The 23,345-nt window shown below is 30.4% G+C and overlaps 1 protein-coding gene across 2 annotated transcripts; it reads left to right on the top strand.

Annotated features, from left to right (window-relative positions):
- Positions 1 to 15,964: 15,964 nt before the first annotated feature.
- Positions 15,965 to 20,734, top strand: GLR3.3 (glutamate receptor 3.3). 2 transcript variants are annotated; one of them, XM_020362820.3, is made up of 7 exons: positions 15,965 to 16,220; positions 16,467 to 16,755; positions 16,849 to 18,182; positions 18,293 to 18,570; positions 18,906 to 18,937; positions 19,022 to 19,428; positions 20,065 to 20,734. In XM_020362820.3, the coding sequence occupies exons 2-7, from the start codon at positions 16,470 to 16,472 to the stop codon at positions 20,494 to 20,496; spliced, it is 2,769 nt and encodes a 922-aa protein (XP_020218409.1). In that variant the 5' UTR covers positions 15,965 to 16,220; positions 16,467 to 16,469; the 3' UTR covers positions 20,497 to 20,734. The 2 variants fall into 2 exon arrangements, with proteins under 2 accessions (XP_020218409.1, XP_020218408.1); XM_020362819.3 differs by having other exon boundaries at positions 15,965 to 16,225.
- Positions 20,735 to 23,345: the final 2,611 nt, after the last annotated feature.

Below are 23,345 nucleotides of genomic sequence, written 5' to 3'. Positions count from 1 at the left end.
TTTGTAGGAAAAGCTATATTATTAATAGAATATTTCAGACAAATTTATATTTGTCGAAAATGTAAGAACTGGTTTTAAATTTGATATGAAAATATTATGATATAATTAGATAAGATTTTAAGTTAGTATTTTATTAATGGTTGATAATTAAAAAATAAAACATGGATAAATACATTTTTTGAATTTTATATGTTTGATTTAAGATAACTTACAAAATAACTCTTGGTAAAGTTATTCCGCTCAATAACTCATGGTGTGTTGAATTTCATCGATCCAATTAATTGTTAAATTAAAAGTTATTAAATTATACTAATAAGTAATATAAAAAATTAATTAGTTTTGGAATAAATTATTTGCTAATTAACAATATAATTGAAATATTAATTATTTTAAATTATTTAACTAAAATCTTATTGACAATTTACTATATGATCTTAATATTTTTGTATAACTAATATCTGGTTTTAAATTTGATATGAAAATATTATATATAATTAGATAAGATTTTAAGTTAGTATTTTATTAATAGTTGATAATTAGAAAAAAAAATAAGGATAAATACATTTTTTAAATTTTATATGTTTGATTTAAGGTAAATAAATATATTAAATTAATTAATAATTTATTTAAAATATTAAAATTTAATTTATAAGTATGTAATAAATAAATATTTATAATTTTATAAATTATATTATCATTATAAATTATAAAATTAAATAATTTAAATTATAATTTTAAATAAAAATAAGTAGATGTTAATTATAAAAGTAAGTACATATAAATAAAGAATAATTAAATATATTATTATTATTATTATTATTATTATTCGTAATATAAAATTATTATATATTATTATTATAGTACAAATATGAGATTGTATATTTGAGGATGACTTAAATGAATTAATTTGTACAAGTTATACTGACAACATACATAGACATTTCGGTAGCTTACTCATCAGAACTTCACAGTTAAGCGTGCTTGACCTGGAGTAGTACTAGGATGGGTGACTTTCTGGGAAGTCTCCCAGAAATTGCACAAGTAAGGATAAAACACGCTAAATAGTGAAATATTGTGAAATAGAACCCTTGAGAGGCCAAATATGAGAATTGTTACATTAATAAATTTATTAAAATTAAAAAAATATAATTTCCGACGGATTTTTTCGTCGAAAATTTTGACAGCAATTTTCGACGGAATTTTCCGACAGAATTTTCTGTCGGAAAATTCCATCAAAAAATTTATTTTCGACGGATTTTTTTTTCCGACGCCACTTTTTCTGACGGATTGAAATCCGTCGGAAAAAGAAAAATCCGTCAGAAATTTACCTATTTTCGTCGGAAATTTCCGTCGGAAATCAGCATTTTTCTTGTAGTGATATTAGGTATAGCACTGTAAGTATAGGCATGGTTGGTGTTGTCAGGAGTTGGATTTCATTTTTGATAATAATACGTATAATAAATTTTTTTACTATCAAATATTAATGTATATTATAATTTTGAGATATTTATTTTATAATAAAAACATTATACTAATAAAATTCATTGTTCATTCAAAATTTAAAAAGTGATTCTAAAAAAATGTTAAAAAAAACAAGTAGAATTTATTTCTTAAAAAATTAAATAAAAATCTTAAAAAGTAATTTAATCAAACACTTGTAAAAAGTAAAATATATTTATTTTATAAAATGATTTTTGGGACACTATGAGTTTTAGAATTTTAGTTAATTAAATAATCATGTATTTGGTTGTTTAATTGTTGTAAAATTATGAGAATTAAGGAATTCTTACAAGTTTAGTTGTTTAGAAATTGTTTTGAGTTGAAATCAAAGTTGATCGAGTTTGGAGAGATGTATATAGAGTTTTCTTAAAACTTGAATTTCATAAATTTAATATCTTAATAAATCTATAGAGAAGTTTGAGAGAAAAGTTTTGAAGGTAGATATTTCTTCCTTTCGTTGATCTTATAGAGTGTATAGATCCTTCCCCGAAGCATAGATTGTGCAATTGGGTTGAGATTCAAAGCTTGGAGAGCTAAGAATCGAAGTGTAGGAGTTGTCATGCGAAGTAGCTCGGAGGACTCGATTCTCTGTCATTCATCTTCCTTCCTCCTCTTTTATTGTGATTTGAGGTGAAGTAAGCTTATAGATTGGCTATTGTTGAATTGTTGTTGAATTCATTCATATTTGCTTATGTTGATGGCATGATGAGTAAGGACTCTTTGTTATTTGGTTTTGTGGCTTTTGATAAAAGGAGAAGCAAAATTGATGATTTTGAATATTGTGAGTTGCATATTGAAATTTTAGTTGCAATTGAATTACTTATAGTGTATATGTGTTGTTTTGTGTGTTGCCTGTTAGTTTTGGGCTAAATTTCAAGTGATAGGAGTCAAATCATGATTTTAACAAGTGTAGAAATCATAATTGCATTGGGTGTAACTTCATGGTGTCGGGCGTGAGGTAAGTCAAAGGCTCTCTACCTTATAAACGCCGAACACAAGATTGGTAGCGTCGAACGTGAGTTAGTTAAGAATTCTTTGACTTGGTCATGTTGGATGTGGAATGAGAGGCATCGGGCATGATTACTCGAGAAACTATCTAACTTGTTGACGCGGGGCGCAAAAAGAGAAGCGTTAAGTGTGATCAAGTCAATGGCTCTTTTCTTAGACGACACAAGGTGCCAATTTTGTAGTGTCAAGTGAGTTAGGCAAAGACTTTTTACCTAAATAACTTTGAACATGGATTTTGTAACGTCGGATGTGGTGTACACAGACTCTATGTCTCATTACTATTGATTGCAAGTGGATTTTGTCACGTGCCAACACTGTGCGCTAGTTGGCGTTAGGCATGGCTATGCTAAATGGAAATTGTAACTTAGTTGATTTAAATGTTGAATTATGATTATAATTTACCTTATATCTATGGTGATTTAATCTAGTTCATTGTGTATTAACCTATGATGATATACGGTGATGTTCTAAGTTGATAAAGTTAAAAGTTGATTATTAGTCAAAGTGTATGAAGTAGAGTTGTATGATGATAAGTTATATATTGAATGAAATTATGTTGTGATAAATGCTTGATGAATGCAGTTGTATTATGTTGTTGACTTAAGACTAAAGGAGATGTTTTATTTCAAAAGATAAATATCCCATTGTGATGATATGTGTTATGGTACTCTATGATCCTAATTATTGAAAAATCCTCTTAGAGTATTGTTGTCTCTTGAAATGGAGTGTTGAGTCTCCTTTAAACCCTTAGTTAATATTGTATGGGGGCAAAGTTGAGTTATACTGGTTTAAAAGTGATCAATCATGTAAGGTACAAGGTTGGGGGGCCAAAATTCCTAACTAAGTACTAGAAAAATGCGTTGTATTTGGAGGGTAATCGGGGGAATTATTCCATATAGGCTTAGTTATGGATGCTAAGGTCATGGTAGGCTTACACTTAAGTTGTTTTATTCCTGATAATGATATTAGACATTCATAGTCTAAGTGGCAAAGTTTGAGAAATCATGTTGTGTCATGGACTGATATCCAATTTGTTGTTCATCTAGCAAACCTAAAAAAGATCGTGTTGCTAAGTTGGTTATGTAGGGTTAAACCACTTAGACTGCTCACATGTGTTGTGAAAGATCTCTTAGTTAAAATACATGATGACGCATTGTATGGTTGTGTTACTAAGTTATGTTGAGTTCCAAGTTGTTGTGTTATTTCTATACTATGTTGATGTAGTTAATAATTGCTAAGTTGACATAAGAGTAAGTTGTTTAGTGGTGATACAAGTTAAGTTGATATGTTGTATTGTGTTGCTAAACTAGGCCTTGGACTGATATTGTGTAGTGTTGATTGAGTTGTTTTATATAGTTAACTTATTGCTTCTATATTATGTTGCTTCTTTTGATTACAAGTTTACCCTTACATTTTTCTTGTTGATGGACTATGATGATTATATTTTTATGGGAGCAAGATAGGATTAGGTTGGAGGTCAAACAAGTTATTTGTAGGGTCATGCTGAAAATGACGGTGTTTATTTTGGTTGTTCTAAAACAACTTTTGTTTAGTAGTTGCTTGACAACAACTTAAAGATTTATGTTTACAGTTAGATGGTTGTGTGTGCGTGTGTGTATGTATATATGCATGTACAAGATTTGATATAACAATCCAATAGGTCACTATACTTACTATAATTTAGTCATATGCAACAGAAAATAAAACAATAATCAACTAACCTATAATTATCATGCAACAGACTCCTAGTCATTCGTGTAATAGATATATGTATAAGGTGGAAAACTTAAAAATATTTCATATGCATCAACTAGAAAACATAGCTCCTCTTAATGGGGTTACATATACACCTTGTACATATATACAATATACATAAGACTAAATCATTGTACACAAGACAATCCCTAATCGTTGATCAAACATCTATATAATGACCATGCTACATCAAGTAACATTAACAAAATCAGTAATCATCAGCATGACTCTTCACCAGCTAACCAAGCAAACCTATTGATCTTGCCCTACTCTCATACCAAGCATGATCATTGTAATTCCAACCACAAGAAAAATAAAGGATAAGTTTGTGAAAAGAATCAACAAACACCAACATAGTAAATTGACAACATGAGCAACATAAATAACAATTATCTGATAACCACAACTTCAATTATCATCAATTACAATACATATAGTTTTCAACACAACATCTTAATAGCTTCAACATATCAACATTCTCAACATAAAGATCGATATTCAACTAATGTGTGGTCACACATATCAACTATGAAGATTTCTTACAACAGAGGTATTAGGTCAAAAGCCGATCTTAAATCCATTAGGTTTTAAGTTTTAATGATAACAAATATAAATATTTTTGTAGATAAAAGTTTTTCAGATCAATCAATAAGATGAATTAGTATAAGACGATCTATAAAACGATTAGTTATGTTGACATTAAGTCTAACAAATGAAGTACTTCATCTGTAAGATGTATATTTTGAATTTATATCATTTATGGTGTCCGATAACTAAATCAATCTTTGTTCACACGATTCCTTAACAAATCAAAGTGAAATAGCTTCTTCGATACTCACAAATAACAAAAGGAACAAAAGACATACTTTGCGTCAAAAAAAGATGAACGAATCCCTTAAATCACGAAATTCCTTAGAAAAATCTATTTTGAACTAACACACACATAACTCCACTTGTTTGGTACCTAAAAGGTGATAAGTAACTTCCTATCAGATAAGAAGTGACAATTTGGTGAAATACATTTAATGCAAGCAATTAATACATCGATGAACACTTCTCTCACAAGGAACAAAAATGAAGAAGATGAGGCAAACTTGTAAAAGATGCTCAAGGATTTGCAACAATCATCTTTATTGAAACACCTATATAAGAAAGCTCGAAGATTCAAAGAGAGTGTGAACACATAGTAAAAATATATTCATTTTTTCTGTCAACAAGTTATGTACTTAAAACTTTTGTATGATGTCTTGAAAATAAGACAAAACAACACAATTATCTTACCCAACTTTAACTTAGTATTATTACTTTTAACCTAGAGAGGCTTGATTATAAAAGAATAATTGGTTGATTGAAGCCTAAAGAGACTTTGTGTTCAAAGAATACTTGGTTGTTTGAAACCTATATAGACTTTGTTTTCAAATAATACTTCGTTGTTTGAAGCTTGGAAAGACTTTGTGTTCAAATAATACTTAGATAATTACTTGAAGAGACAAGTCAAAGAATGCTTAGGTTGTGTAACACCCCAGCAACCCGCATGTGGATATTGTCCGCTTTGGCCGCAGCCCTCACGGTTTTGCTTTTGGCAATGGCACACATGCCACCCCCAAAACACGTCCACACAAGGAAGGTATCCACACCCATATATATGGCATGCTTCGTTCTCCTTCCTAACCGATGTGAAGTCCCACATCGGTTAGGAAGGAGAACGAAGCATGCCATATATATGGGTGTGGATACCTTCCTTGTGTGGACGCGCTTTGGGGTGGCATGAGTGCCATTGCCAGAAGCAAAACCGTGAGGGCTGCGGCCAAAGCGGACAATATCCACATGCGGGTTGCTGGGGTGTTACATTTTAGTATCAGAGCCTGGACCCGGACCGGTGTGCCAGCGAGGGCGCTGGACTCCCATGAGGGGGGTGGATTGTGAAGTCCCACATCGGTTAGGAAGGAGAACGAAGCATGCCATATATATGGGTGTGGATACCTTCCTTGTGTGGACGCGTTTTGGGGTGGCATGAGTGCCATTGCCAGAAGCAAAACCGTGAGGGCTGCGGCCAAAGCGGACAATATCCACATGCGGGTTACTGGGGTGTTACAGGTTGAGTCATAAGTGACTTGTGAAAGAATACTTGTATTTTTGTAAAAGATAATGAAACTTAATCGAGTTGATCTAAGAGATGAACGTTGTCTCAATGGTTGAGATGGAACAATATAAAAATACCTTGTTTTATTTTTTTCTTATTTCTTCATTTGCACTCCTAAAGTTAAGATACTACTTTGTTATTTAGAAAAAAGTGTGAACTTTTTTTATTGACATTATTCAAACCCTTCACTCTTCTAGTGTTTATCTTTTCTTTACCAAGAAGTTTAAGTGATTAAACCTTACTGAACCACAATGTTTAACCTATCACAATAAAGTCAAGTATAAGCAACATTAGGCCGCATAGAGTGTCAGGTAAACAACTTAAATTGATTTTTCAAGTTTTATCACTTAAACTAGAAAGTTCAGTATTCTTGTTAGAGTAGAATAATTTGGGCATGAGTTTATCACACTATTAGTTTGCAACACTAAGCCTCCTATACGATCAGCTAATTAACTACCCCCAAATACCATGTCCTTCTAGTACTTAATTAGAGACTAAGTCTTCGACCTTATACCTTACTCAGTTAGTTACTTTATACACATATAACTCAACCTTCCCCTCATATGGATTCAACATAAAATCTAGAAGAGATAACTTAAAACAAATTTCCATTCAAAAGCTAATTTACTTACCGAAGAGTTCTTAACTTGATGATTTGGTTCGTGAAACATGGAGATCGATTATGATTAGGGTGATGAAGGGATACTCATGTCTCGTGCTTCATGACTGAAATTTGGTGATTTGTTAACTTTGTCAATTATTTGTGATAATTGCTAAAATTATATAAAGTAAAAAAAATAGTATGTGATGATAGAGTTAATATAAAATTATAATTAAAATAAAGAATTTAACAACTTCTTATGATTTCATTGATATAGATGACTTGTTTAAAGGAAAGTTGGTAAGAAAGAAATTCAAACGAATAGGAATATTAAATTTTCAGTATTAGTATGAAAAGAAAATTAAGGTCTGGAGTTTTTTTTAGTGGGAATTGCAGAAATAATAAAGTTCCAAATTAGTATGAAGTGGGAGAAAATCAAGAGTTTTTTTTCATTTTTTTTTTAATTTTAGTTCCTTATAAATTGTTATTTTTAATAACATGAAAAGTTTAAAAATAATAAATAAATTTATGTTAAGAAATAATGAAGTAAAGATTTTAATTTTTTGAATTAAATTAAAATTTTGAATAATCAGTAAAATAACAAATTTTAAATTATATATATTTAATATTAAGAAAAATAATATATTATTTTAATTATATATTTTTTAATTATTATAAGAATATTTTATACAATTAATTTATTTATTTTTCACTCTTAATTTTTTTTCATGCATATAAAATAAGTGCGAAAACTATCATTTTTCTTTTGTATCATTTATATCTATTTAAACAATATATTTTTGTACTTTATTTATATCGGAGTAGATATATAAAATAAAAGACATAATAATGTGTTTTATAGACATTGGATTCAAAGGACCAACGAAGCACGTGAAACTTGAATTGATTATTGTTGGTCTTGAAAGTATATACTATATAGTACTACTCGATCATTAATAGACACATTTGTCATGTGTGTACGATACTCATTCACACCTCGAGAGACCCATTTAATACATTATCACTTCTAAGTCATGTCTTTCCCATCAATTTCATCGCTATTCTTATCTCTTTAAGGATTTCAAATTCTCTTCATTTATTAAAACTTTGGAACCATCATTGGTGCTTCCGACCCAATGCCATCCAAACATTCAAAATAATGCCGCTATTAGGCATGGCAACGGGGCGGGGCGGGGCAGGTTTTACGTTCCCCACCCCCGTCCCCGCAAATTTAAATCGCCCCCCGCCCCCGTCTTCGATACCCGCCGGGGATAAAATCTAGGTCCCCATCCCCACCTCCGGCGGAGTTCGGGTTTCCCCGCCCCGCCCCCGCCCCCGCTTTTATTTTTTTTCTTCTTTTTTTCTTTTAAATAAATATGAACAATTTAAAAAAAATAAAAGAAAAATAAAATAATATAAATTTTTTACATATAAATATTTATAATTTTGGTTTATATATATAAAAATAATTTTTTAATTATATTATTAAGCGGGGCGGGGGTGGGGGCGGGTATGGGGACGGGGGCGGGGTGGGTATTAACATCCCCGCCCCCGCCCCCGCCCCCGATTTTATCAATCGGGGAAAACCCGAACCCGAACCCGAACCCAATAAACACGGGTTTTCCCCATCCAAATCGGGGCGGGTTCGGGCGGGTACCCACGGGGGCGGGTTAGATTGCCATGCCTAGCCACTATAGTCAAGGTGTAAAAGTTACTTGTATATGAATAAAAATATGTAATTTTATATGAATTAAATAATTTATTATATATATATATATGTATTTATAATTTCACATAAAATATACATTACATTATCTAAAATATTTTTAATCATATTCATGATAAATAGTATTATCATATATTGTCATTAGAATGTTTTTAGATTAAGAATATTAAATAAGATTAATTTGATTGAAATTTGTTTATATTTCAGTTAAAAAAATTAAATATTTTATATATATAAATTTAGAATAAATAATAATAATAATTAATTAATTAATTACTCCATCCATCCCATAATTACAGTAATTTTAATATTTAAAAATGTCTCAAAATAAACAATATGTTTACTTTTAATTTATCTTTTTATAAATTATTCAATTACTATAATTAAAAGTAATGTTTTAATTGAAAGGGTGAGTTATTTTTAAGTTGTATAAAAATTATTTTTTTCTTCACTATATAATTTGGTTGATTTTATTTTGTTTTTGAAAGGAGCAGATTTAAATATGTTTAGGAAATTTAAAAAATCATTAATAATAATCTAAAAATTGTTATAGAAAAATAATTCTGAAATTACAATAGAAAAAAAAATTCAAGTATGTCTGGACAGATTAACGAAGTACGTTTATTATGCAAGTCAATTGACGTAATGCTATAAATAAACGAGTATATGATTTAAAGATATCTCAATAAAAATTTAAATATAACAACCACATCATTAATTATATTTATTTAATTGATTGATCCATTAAAATTTAAAAAATGAATAACTTAAAATTATATTTAACATTTTAAGTCAATTTTTTAAATATCTGTAAAAATTATAAAGACAACAATAAAGCCTGAAATTTAAATTATCTATATACTACTCAAACCATTTTTTCAGTATTTAATAAATAAGTTTTACTTAGATAAAGTTATCAAATACTTGATTTTATGGGACTTTTTAAATTTAAATATAAATTTAAAAGATGATTTAAGGAGAAAAAATTAAATACGTAAGATAGGTGTAGATAATTAATTCAAGTTAAATGTATCACTATCTAAAGTTCTATATTCAAATGTAATTATAAAAAATTAATTAAAATTAAAAATGTTTCAAAGATTTAAGATAGTTACGACTCACGAGTGAGTATGATTGTAAGAAAGGATTCTTTTTTCTTCTATTCTTTTTGTTTGGATGAGTGCGAAAGAATAGTTAAATTTTATATACAGAACTGAAGGAGCAAGTGGGTCGAATTGGATCCCACCATTATAATTTTCTTTAAAGAAGATGATTCATATACACCGTCTCAAAATTAATAATTAATAATTAATTTATATTTATGATATTTATTTTTTATTATTTAAATATTATTTTGATACAAACAATAATTAAATTTGATAATACTTGTAACGACCCGTCTAGCCGTCGCACAACAAAACACCACCACATAGAATAGAGTATGCATATAAAAAAGTAATTATATATATACATATGTCTAGCCTGGAGTTCAACCAGTCAGTATCCAAAACTACCAAAATAGCTACACCATGTAGCCCCTAAACAAAAGTCAGCTCCTGCTACCACCTGTAGCCTTGCTACCACACTCCAGCCTATCCCTGCTCTACTCCTATACACAATATGATCATTGCAGTCTGACCCACATAGAAATAGACAAGGGTAAGCTAGTGAAAAGAATCAACATATAATTAAATTATAAACAACTTTCAACTTAACAGCACATCATCATTCTCAACAGATTTAACATATAACACCTAACAGCATACAACTACATCACAGCTACACATATACAGCTCATATCAATCAGCAAATCAACATCACAACAGCTTATGTGTCGTCACGCATTTCAACTCGGAGATCTCCTACAACGTGGGTGAGCAGTTTAAGTGGCTAGGTCCTACCGAAACAAAGAACCTTTTTGGGCTTGCTAGGTAAACAACAAATTTGGATGCCAATCCACAGCACGAAAACGATTTTTCAAACTTTGCCACTTAAACAAGGAAGTATAGTACTATGTTAGGATAAAACAGTTGGGTTTTAGGCCTACCATGACATTAGCTAGCTTAACTAAGTCACTTATGGAATTAGCCTACCGACTATCCTCCAAATACTACAACCTTCCGATACTCAGTTAGGAACTAAGAGCACCACAACTTCCTCAATCCACACAATGAGATGAGCAACTTCGAAAATATCTCCTCTAGTCTTAGTGATCAACATCTCATAGTTACAGCTTAATCAGCTCACCAAACAACATACAACACAACTCAACTTAGCATCACTAACAACATAAACAACATACAACATTTTCAAAGTTATAGAATAAAACACCTTCACTTCCGACGCAATAGAATTTTCACCCGGCCTGGACCCAACCCAAGAGCTCTAAAGCTCTTACATGCCCAATGCATTACCATTGTGTCCGGTGCAATAGGAGGCAGAGACTCCAAGGAGTCTCTCAAGCCTGGCGTACCAAACTCGCGCTCGGCGCAAGTAAGGTAGAGACTTCACTAGGGTCTCATGCCCGACGCGCTCATTCTGCGTCCGGCGCCGCCCCAGGCAAAGACTCCCATGGAATCTCGACACCCAGTGACTCAACTTTTTGAGCCACTATCTGATATCACGCTCAACGCGGTTCTCCCCACGCCCGGCGTGATTCACCCAGAGACTTCCATTCCCAACCTCGCTCGGCGCAACCAACCTAGCGCCCGACGTGCTTGGACAATGGAATTCCCTGATGAACTCACGCCCGATGTCAAGAACTGTGCCTGGCGCAATTTCAAACAACAACCCTCACAACTTTGAAATTTTCAAACAACACTTGCAAATCAGCTAGCTCAAACACATGCAATCCATGAAACGAACCACATTTACATCATACAACTCAAAAACAAGCTCTATTTCAACATGCAACCACCAAACACATCAAAATCACAATTTTTCCCAATTTTCCCGAAACCCCGAAAACGAAGAACTCTCCAATCCAACCATCAATCTTATGAAATCAAGCAGCATTTGAGTTCCTAAACTCATTCACAATCAATCCGCACGAAAACTAACTTCCCTTACCTCAAAGAAGAAGAATCCTGAGCTCCGGGAAAGAGAAAAGGAAGATGAAGAAGAAGATTCGACTCTCAGCTAGCTCCACATGTCTTTGAGTTTGCAAGAGATGGAGAAGGGTTGATGGACCACCTTGGTGCTCACCGCCTCAACCTTAGAAGAAGGAAATCAGAATCAAGATTTATAGACTTGAAAGAAAATAAAAATAAAGGAAAAAAGGAAAGTGAAAAAGAAATAAGAATTTTATGTTGCGAGTCTTAGAATACTAAATTGACTCTTTATGTTTTGGGACAAACTTTATAATTATTAATTTAAGAGACTTTTTCATTCCAAATAAGATAAAGACAAATAAAAATTAAAATATAAAAGAAAAAAAGAATTTAGTGCAAATACTGTATATAAACAACCAAGATCAGTTCAAAAGCCTGCAATTTTGCGTCCACATGCATTTTTATTTTATATTATTATTAGGCCAATTCCCACTTTATTCTTTTCTTTTTATGAAAGTATTGTAGTATTTACATAAAACAATTTTTTTTAATTTATTTTTATTGCATCAATTATTTATCTCGCATTTTTTTTAATTTTCCTGTATCTTACTTTACTGGATATAGAATAAATTATCTTACAAAAATTAATTATTTTAAAAGTAGTATTTGGTAGAATAATATGATTAAAAAAGAAAAAACTATAGGCGCATCTTGTCCACATTCATTCTGCAATTGAAAGGACGGTGTCTTTGCTTTTGCCTCAACACAAATCTAATCTTTATCTTTATTCCATTCAACATATCTTTTATTTCCCCCACATCATGCTATAAAGCTACACATGTTTCAACTTTCAACTGAACGCAAACTCCTTTTTTTAATTTATGCACAAATTGACAAGAAAAATAATACTCAGGCACCTAAAATCTTTTTTTTTTTTTAACCAAAATTTGAACTCGATCTCTCGTTATATTATTTTTAAACAACTAGAGTAAGGATGCTAATCCTAAATCTATTTGCTATAGGTGACATGATAAGTTGAGAAGCGATTATTGATTAGGAATTTGAAAAAAATGGGTGTTGAAAAATATTAGTCACAGATAATTTATTATGGACATGATTTTCTACGTTAAATTTAAAATTTTCAGTTATAACTTTTATATTATAAACGTGAATTTATTGTTGAATCTACATATTAGACGACACACTCAATTAATAAATTTAAAATATATTGATTACCGTTTAATTGTTAGTATAAATAAAATATATAAATGTAAATCATAATATTTTTTTATATTATAGATATGAATGATCTACAAATTTTATCAAAAACTAATTTTTGTCAAAAAGAAATTTGATTTAACATCTATAGTTGAGTGTTTTATATACTCAAAACATCTTTATGCTGATATTATAAATTGAGGAGTAATGACTTTTTTACTTAGGTAATCAAAAAAAAAAAAATTAAAAAGTACTAGTAATACACACTTTAATATTGATTAAAATTTATTAAAAATTATAAAATCAAAAGATTAAATATGAAACGAATACTTTCATAAAAATTATAATTTTGAATAAATTTTAATTTATAATAAAATGTTCAAGATCAGCTTAATGAGCGAATTGAGAGTGCGCATAAGATTTCAGATTCTAACATTGTTGATTTCATTCTACATAAATAAATAAAAAAATTTGATGCTACCATTTTTCTCATAAATTTGTTTATGGCAATAATAGTTTTTTTTATAAAAGAAAAAAAAACTCAAGGAAAGGGAATCGTGTATTATTTTTAGATAGAAAAGCTTTTAGACTAGAAAAATTATATTTGATTTACGTTTATTTAACACTACTAAGATAAATAATTTAAAACTTTTTTACAACAAATTTAGAAGGATTTAAAACTTTTTTACAACAAATTTAAATTATTGAATTGTTACCATTAAATACGTGAATCAACATGAACAAAATTGTTTTAACATATTTAATTGTAACATTGTAGGTATTTTTTGATTATTGTGTTTTTAACAATAATTACATGATGAGTATTTTAAGTGTTTGAAATTATAAGGTCTAATTTGACTATGAGGAAAAAAATATAATTTTTTTAAGAATTGAATCTTATAAATTTGTTTAACAAAGAATCTAGAAAGATAAACTAGAGAGAAAATAATAGATTTAATCAATCATGTGATGAAAATGAAAAGAAAAAGATAAAAAAAAATGAAATGAAAACGTGAAAGTGTGATGAATCTATATTTACTGTTTTACAAAGAAATTATATATCGAAAGGCATAGACACTGCCACAGTGCCACTGCAACTACGAAATTTTTGTTTGATTAGTCACTAATTAAACTGATAATTTGATTAGACACTCTAGCTTGCATGAAATTATCAGTTTAATTCTCAATATAATACTAACAACACACAGCTACTATCAAATTGAAGAGTATATACGTTGTGCCAACAGGTTAGATTCTTCCTATCTCTCCCAAATATTGTTTGGTAGAAATATAAATCAAATTGTCTCCATCCGGCGTCTCACGAACACCCATAATTAAAAATGTATCATATGTTAAAAATAAAAATAGTTATTCTTAAATATATTTTTACTCTCTCAAATTTAAAATTGATATTTTTAGTCTTTATAATTTTAAAACATTTATTTTAATTTTTATACTTAAATTTTGTTTAAAAATTTATTAAATATTATTACATGAAATCTATATATTATTGTCTTTGTTAATAAAACTATTAGAAGGACTAAAATAAAATTTTTAAGAGTTATAAGACTAAAAGAAACAATTTAATTTTAAAGGATAAACATAAATTTACCCTAAATTTAATGAATTAAAAATATATTTAAGCCAAATAGTTAAAAGTGTATCATTAACATTTAATTTGCTATTTTTTTTTTCTAAAACATTAATTACATGAATAAATTTATTTATCACTTAAAATAAGAATACATTTAAATAAATAACAATACATATTTATTTTTAAAAAATAATTATAAGAGAATTTATATTGCAATTTTGACCATAAAATTGTTAAGATATACATTACGCAAAGAATTTAGAATATCATTGTACATTGTTTTCGTAAATGTTAGTAAACTTGTAGTGTTTCAATTTTGTATTTGAAAATTTCAAATTGTAATTCAGGTAATAACTAATGAAAGCAAAATGAGACACTTATTTGGTCCTGTGAGGGGAAATCTTACAAGTCAGTTTAGATTATTCTTGGTGTGTTTCGTGGGAAAAAGAGGAAAACTTCTTATTCGCGCTCAAGGAAAGAATATTGAATAAATAATAAATAAAAAACAGAAACTTCGACTTTCAATTCTTCAACATTCAAATATTAACATTAACACTTTTTTAAATATATTCTTCATTATCGTATAAAGTTTGTACAAATCTTTGTTACATCAATTAAGTCGACCTTTTATGTTCGCTTTTCATGAAATTAAGAAACGCCCCACGTCTTGAACTCGGGACAATCTACGTCTTATCAAAAGTATATTATTGATACTTTATTATGTCAATAAGTCACTTAGATTATATCGACACATATAAAATCATAATAGTTTATGGAAGTGAAAAATAATTTTTATTTTACCAATCAATTTTGTGAAATTGATTTAGATTTTAAGTTTGTCAATTTCACATTCAAGTCTAATTTTTGGTATGAAAAATATGTTGGAAATTCTATATTGATTAAACATATCTAATTTTTTTTTAATAAAAAATATGTTAGAAATTCTACATTGATTAAAGATAAGATTATAATAGTATATATAAGTCAATTTTGTAAGACTGTGATAAATTTCAGATTAATTTATAAGAAAGATTTTCTTTTTTCACCATCCAAAGCTTGAACCAATTAATAAAAAATTTCTTCTTATTAATGTTGTTGAGAGAAACAATAATTTATAAAATATATATATATTTCAATGAGTAAGAAATTTTTGGAAGATGATAAAAACAAAATCAAGCATTGCTAACCGATTGAAAAAGAGTTATATGTTGAAATAATCTTATAAAAATAATAAAATTATAACCATCAAATGTTTCAGTAGTGAACTGGCGTGCATCAATCATCTTTAATCAACAATCGTATCTCTTTTAACGAAATTAGCGCAGTAGGAAGGAGGATATAAGTATTATAGGTTTCAGTAGACATAACAGTTTCTCCTAAAATGAGACAACAAGTGAAGGAGTCATATAATAATCTGGATTGTTGAGTTCATTTCATTCCTCACTTTTTTGGCGGGATTGAGATTGAAGTTTTGTGGAGGAAGTTTCAAGTTAAAAGACGTTAACATGTGTGTTCCAACGTTTATATCAATATAAATATTCAACATGTGAAAGGTGGAAGAAGCTTAGGCTGTGTGGATTGGTTTGGTCTGTTAAATGCTTTATTAATTTATTCACAATTTGCAGGTGATGTGAGTCCCACTCCCACACCAAACCCACTCCTTTTTACTACCAATTTTTTAGTCTCCCACATATCAGACACTAATCTCCCATGTTTTTTTACCTCGTATCCAATTTCTAAATCTAGCACCACTACAGCATACCATTGTATCTCTTTTAGTTTTTCCTAATATTTCGCTTTCAAATCCCTCCCAACTTATCAAAAGTTCCTTCTTTTTGCTTAATGACGAACTCACCACTTGTGTGTTGCAGTGGATGCTTCAAAATTCGTTCTTGGTTGAGATGAATTTCTTTTGGGTTCTTTGTTGGGTGGTATCAGTCTCTCTGTTTGTGGCTGCTGCAAACGTGTCATCTTCAAGACCCGCTGTTGTGAACATTGGAGCAATCTTCAACATCGATTCCGTTGTTGGGAAAGTGGCAAAAATTGCATTGGTGGAAGCGGTCAAGGATGTGAACGCCAACAGCAACATTCTTAATGGAACTAAACTCGTTCTCACTATGCAAAGTTCCAATTCCAGTGGTTTCATAGGCATGGTTCAAGGTAATAATAATCTATTCTATTCTTCCATTTAAAAAGTCTTGTCCTTTAATTTGTTACTCGGAGTCGGTGATAAATATCTTGTATTGATTGCAGCTTTGCGGTTCATGGAGACTGATGTGGTTGCTATAATAGGCCCACAATCTTCTGTGGTTGCCCACATAATATCCCATGTTGCAAATGAGCTAAGGGTTCCTTTATTGTCATTTGCTGCAACAGACCCTACTCTTTCATCGCTGCAGTTTCCTTTCTTTGTGAGGACAACACAGAGTGATTTGTACCAAATGAAGGCGGTTGCTGAAATCATTGATTATTATGGTTGGAAAGAGGTGATTGCCATATATGTGGATGATGATTATGGGCGAAATGGTGTGGCTGCATTGGATGATGAACTCGCTGCAAGGCGCTGTAAAATCTCCTTCAAGGAAGGGATTCAATCAGGAACTGAAGTTGACCGTGGTCAGATTACAAGTTTGCTTGTGAAAGTGGCACTAATGCAATCTAGGGTCATTGTTCTCCATGCACAAACTGATTCTGGATTTATGCTTTTCAATGTGGCGCGTTATCTTGGGATGACAGACAATGGCTATGTGTGGATAGTCACAGATTGGCTCTCTTCTCTTTTGGATTCTTTTTCTCTCCCTTCGGAGACAATGGATGTTCTCCAGGGAGTACTTGTTTTGCGCCAGCATACACCTGATTCAGATAGAAAAAGGGTGTTTCTCTCCAGGTGGAATAATTTAACTGGTGGCTCTTTGGGGTTACATTCTTATGGTCTCTATGCTTATGATTCTGTTTGGCTGGTTGCTCGTGCTATTGATGCCTTTTTCAGTCAGGGTGGGATTGTTTCGTGTACCAATTACACAACTGGTGATAAGGGAGGTGAGCTTAACCTTAATGCAATGAGCATTTTTGACAATGGAACGCTTCTGTTGAAGAACATATTGCAGAGTGATTTTGTTGGATTATCGGGTCGAATGAAATTCCAACCAGATCGGTCTCTTGTTCAACCTGCCTATGATATCCTAAATGTGGTTGGAACTGGCCTTAGGAGGGTTGGTTACTGGTCCAACTATTCTGGTTTGTCAATTGTATCTCCTGAGATATTGTATGCAAAGCCACCTAATAGGTCAAGTGCAAACCAGAAGCTACACAGTGTGATATGGCCTGGAGATACATTATCTAAACCCCGTGGATGGGTTTTCCCAAATAATGGTAGACAATTGAGAATTGGTGTGCCTATAAGAGTCAGTTACCGTGAATTTGTGTCACCAGTGAAGGGAACCGAGATGTTTAAAGGTTTCTGTGTTGATGTGTTCACAGCAGCTGTGAACTTGTTGCCTTATGCTGTTCCATACCGTTTTGTCCCATTTGGAGACGGCCACCAAAATCCAAGTTACACAGAACTTGTCAACTTAATCACAACTGGTGTAAGTAATAATGCCTCATAAATGTGAACTCTGATTTTTCTATGTACACTAACATGTTGCGGCATGGTTATTTTGTTCAATTGGCTAAATAGTTCATTTCCTTGGTACAGTTCTTTGATGGTGCCATTGGTGACATTGCTATTGTCACAAACCGGACAAGGATTGTAGATTTTACACAACCATATGCTGCATCTGGACTTGTTGTAGTGGCCCCTTTCAAGAAAATCAATTCTGGCGGTTGGTCTTTCCTGCGGCCTTTTACTCCTCTTATGTGGATTGTGACTGTTTGTTTCTTCTTTTTCATTGGGCTAGTTGTATGGATTCTTGAGCACAGGATAAATGATGAGTTCAGGGGTCCACCTAGACAGCAAATTATAACCATGTTATGGTCAGTTTTTTACTTGATTATATTACTGCTGTACCTAGCTTAATAGTGGCATACCTTTTACATATGACGCTATCAATGAAAACTATAACCAAAAGGTAGTTGCGGCTGTGGTCCATGGAAAAAAAAAGTTGGCAGCACCTGTCTGTTTGTTAGCATCATGTATACTGGGTTTTCATGCCACTGTGCTTATAATAGGATGCAGAAAGCATTTAGAATTTACACTGGCATTAACTATTGTGTGGAGCAGTTGCAGGATATGGTTCATCATCATGCTTAAACTGAGTGATCTCAATAGTCAATTGTATCTGATCCATCTATTTTAATCATGCCTGCAGGTTTAGCCTGTCAACTCTGTTTTTTTCCCACAGTAAGTGATACTTCAGTTACTTTTATTTAGTGGAAGGACACAATGAAGCTTGTTTACTGGGTAATTTTTTCATTACTTCTGCAGGAGAGAATACCATGAGTACTCTAGGTCGGTTGGTGATGCTCATATGGTTATTTGTGGTTTTGATCCTCACTTCCAGCTACACTGCAAGTTTAACATCCATACTCACAGTGCAACAGTTATCTTCTTCTATCAATGGAATAGATAGCTTAAAAGCTAGTGATGAACCTATAGGGTTCCAAGTGGGTTCATTTGCAGAACATTACTTGGTTCAAGATATTGGAATATCCAAGTCTAGGCTTGTTCCCCTTGGATCTCCAGAAGAATATGCTAATGCCCTCCAGCTTGGTCCCAAAAAAGGAGGTGTTGCTGCTATTGTTGATGAACGACCCTATGTTGAAATCTTCTTATCAACCCAGTGCACATTCAGGATTGTAGGTCAGGAGTTCACTAGAAGTGGCTGGGGTTTTGTGAGTATCTCTAGTTCTGTACCCTTTAGATCAATAAACACTCGAATCAAAAAAGGATTTTTTAATGCATTGCTAATGTGATTGTTATATTTCTTTCAAAAGGTGAATCAAAAGTTGGTTGGTCAAGAATTAACAGAGTTTATTTTCTATGTACTGTCAACAAGTTTATCATACATGTCAATTTGTGATTGGATGACAAAATAACTTATCATACGTATCAATTTGTGATTGGATGCCAGAATAAAATCCTCGAGGCATGAACTATTTTCTCATGAATATAAATCTTCTTTCTCAGTTACTTGTGCACTTTAATATGGTAATATATGCATGTGGCTAACTCATTTATTCTGTTCAATGATGTTTTTCACAAGACTAGTTTAGTTGTAATTATGTTAGCATGAATATTAGGATATGTTCCAAGCATCTGTGATTATACTGTCTTTCAAATATCTTGGATGGAAAAACTGAATCAATGGTAACAGCCGCATGTTTTCTTGATTTTCTTTTCTGCTTTTCCTCCTCAAGTTGCTTATGGATATGGAAAATTGCTAATATATATGCATGAGAAAAACTCATGATAAGGAGTTTATGTTATCAAAATTATTATCCTAATACTCATTTTGTTTGCCATGCTAGGCATTCCCTCGGGACTCCCCTCTGGCTGTGGATATGTCAACTGCCATTCTACAACTCTCTGAAACCGGTGATCTACAGAGGATTCATGATAAGTGGATGACACGAAGCTCTTGTAGTTTAGACAATGCTGAAATTGATTCAGATCGTCTTAAGCTTAAAAGCTTCTGGGGTCTCTTTCTCATTTGCGGGATAGCTTGCTTTGTTGCTCTTCTCTTGCATTTTTTGCAGCTTATGTTCCAGTTATGGCAATTTCCTCCTTCAGAACCTGCTTCTAGTGCTAACACAATTTCTGGTCGTTTTCAAAGATTTCTTGCACTCATTGACGAGAAGAAAGATCCATCAAGGAGTAAAGGAAGAAAGAGGAACGGAGACGAAAGTTCGCTTGATGATCAACCGGGAAGGCAGCCAAAGAGGGTGCAAATAATGGCCTAATCAACACTTTGATGTCATTCATTATTTATTGATCTTTAGCAATGCTATCACTGTAAAAATCCCAAAATTCAGAGCATTGCTAATGTTTGTAGTGATTATAAATTTTTCTTCTCATAGGATATATCTTGGAACATATTTACAAAGAATATGTTATGAACACAGAGAACAATTTGACACAACACTTATGTTACATTTTATACATGTCATTAATGTCGAGGGAGAACCTCGTCCCATCACAGATTGCTTTTGTTTTCTATAACGAGCTCATTAGTTGTTTTCTATCACAAAAAATCAAGTAGATTTATATTTGAAGTTTTGCACATTTTCTATCTCTTCACGTATCAAGTTTAGCGCTCCTAATCTATCTATTTAGCCATTTAGGATTGAGAACGTCACTGCTCCAAGTCCACTGTGCAGAATAACATTCATCGAGTCACAAAATTACATCAACAATCGGTGTTTTGACTTGAAACTTTATAATAAAATTGTTAATTACAAAGTTTTCTCCATATGTGAGAAATATCTTTGAGATCACTCTTCTTCTTCAAGTCAAATCTTCTCTATATATATAACACTACCTCCCTAACTATCAGACTCTATCAATTAAATTATACTTTTTTTAAAAAAAATTAATAATGTAAAAAATAATTTAGTTAAAATATTAAATTTATCAATAATTTAGACTATTTTTCTAAAATTAACTCTCTCTTTTTTCACTTAATATTTTTTACCTAATTAATTAATGTTTGTAAGAAAAAAATGTTTGTATCTACTCATCTTCTCCCGTAAAAAGGAGAGAATTTTATCTAATTAATTTTAAATATCTATTATTATTTTATCTAAAAAGAATTGTTAATTAAATAAAAATGTTTTAGAAAAATACAATTAATACAATTCATAATCGTAAGGGAGGTGAAAAAAAATCTTATATACAAGTAATATATATTATTAAAAACATACTACATACAGCCAACTAAAATTAATGATTTTTGAATTTACTTTAAGGTATTATTCTTAAGTATAAATTAATTTTATCAAAACTTGAAAATAAAAAGCAACTGAGTAGCGCTAATGTTTAGAGATTTTAAAAAAATCGACTTAAATATATTCTTAATTTTTTAAATTAATATATTTTAAGTTTATTAAATTTAAGGTAAATTTATTTTTAGTCTTTCAAATTTATAATTGATCTTTTTAATTCTTTTAATTTTTTTAAAAAATATTATTTTAATCCTTATAATCAATATATTTTTAAAGAATTTATCAAATATTATTGTATAAAATTTATTTACTAGTCTCTGTTAGTGAATACATAAGATTAAATTTAGTTGATATTGGATAATTATCTCAAATTATTACTTTTAGATGTGTTATTAGTAACTTGAGAGACTAAAATAAGAAATTTAAAAATTATAAGATTAAAAAATAATTTTAAATTTGAAAAAGTAAAACAAAGTTATTCTAATTTTGGATGACTAAAATTATATTTAAGAGAAAAAAAATTTAAAGATAATTATAGGCATTAAATGAAGCAATTACTTCTAGCTTACTTTCTGGATCAGTCAGAAAAATTTCAACCCGACTTGACTTATCACGGATTGATGAATTAAATGGGTTAACTCATCAAATTTTTTATAAAAAGAAAAAAAAAATTATATATTCCTATTTTTAATAAATAAAATAAAGAGTTATGATTTTTTAATCCAAAAATTATCATTGATTTAAATATAAATATGTAAAAGAATATTGATCAAAATATAACTATATTTTTTAATTTCTTTTTAATAATGGATTAAACGAATCGATCTAACTGCTTAAATTTAAATACGTTTAACTTATGGATTAAGTAAATTGAATTAAAATTTAATTAAAATTAATATAATTTAATTTTTCTTAACTCATCCAAATTCTTAGCGTGTTTGTATGCACGTTGGAAAGGTGGAAAACCACGTTTAAGGTGGAAGCTAACGTGATTTTCCACGTTTCCAACGTGCATGCTGAGAGTCAAATTGATCCAGCTACTCCTAGTCCTAGAATCTAGTACAAGGGAATCACATTCACATGATATAAGTATAACTACTTTATTGAAGAAAAGCCTGAAATCGAGGAAAAAGGAAACTTTAGTCAACTGAGTCATCTTTTTTCTGTCTGGAGGAATATCTTGAGGGCGCTATAATCTTTAAGATTTCTTAATCAAATTATCATTAGTTACCATGATGACTAAATTTTGTTAGAAATTCTGTTAGTTACCTTCAATGCAGTATTTCGGTTTAATTATTATTATTTAATCTTATTTAAAGACTTTATGCCAATTCCACTCTGATTAATTACATATTGGTCATGCCCGTACGAATTATGCATATTTTAGGAACCAGAATCTGATTTTTTTAGTCAAATTGATTAATTGTTAGGGGCACTGCACTGTAATTTTGACTGTTGGAGTCTATAAATAGCAGTAGTTTTGTGATCAAAATAACTTGAATTTTTTTAACTCAAGTCTTTCTATTGTGTAAGTGCATCTTTTGTTTTACTTAAGATTAGGGATCTCAATGGCGTCTTTGGACAAGTAGGGTACTTGTATGTGTTTCATTAAATAAATTTTTTTTATAATATTTGTTTAGATATATGTTAAGTGAGTATTTTATAAATATTTGTGAATATCTATAAATATCTAAATTTTTTTAAAAATAAAAATATATTATAAATAACCTTAAGCTTATATTTGATATCATTTATATTAAAATATTAAATATAAATAATTAATATTAATTTTTGAATTTGTAACTAATAAATTTTTAAAAATATTAAAAATAATATAAAAAATATAAGATAAAAATATGAAAATTTAA

This window comes from Cajanus cajan, chromosome 4, assembly GCF_000230855.2.
Source record: "Cajanus cajan strain Asha chromosome 4, NIPB_CcT2T_4, whole genome shotgun sequence".
Classification (NCBI taxonomy): Eukaryota; Viridiplantae; Streptophyta; class Magnoliopsida; order Fabales; family Fabaceae; genus Cajanus; species Cajanus cajan.
This window is presented reverse-complemented; position numbering and strand designations above follow the sequence as displayed.

Bases quoted from the DNA above. Each gene is read 5' to 3' on its own strand.
- GLR3.3 (XM_020362820.3), top strand. From the start codon at position 16,470: ATGCTTCAAAATTCGTTCTTGGTTGAGATGAATTTCTTTTGGGTTCTT. The intron at 16,756-16,848 runs GTAATAATAATC...TATTGATTGCAG, and splicing joins TTTCATAGGCATGGTTCAAG to CTTTGCGGTTCATGGAGACT. The intron at 18,183-18,292 runs GTAAGTAATAAT...TCCTTGGTACAG, and splicing joins TCAACTTAATCACAACTGGT to TTCTTTGATGGTGCCATTGG.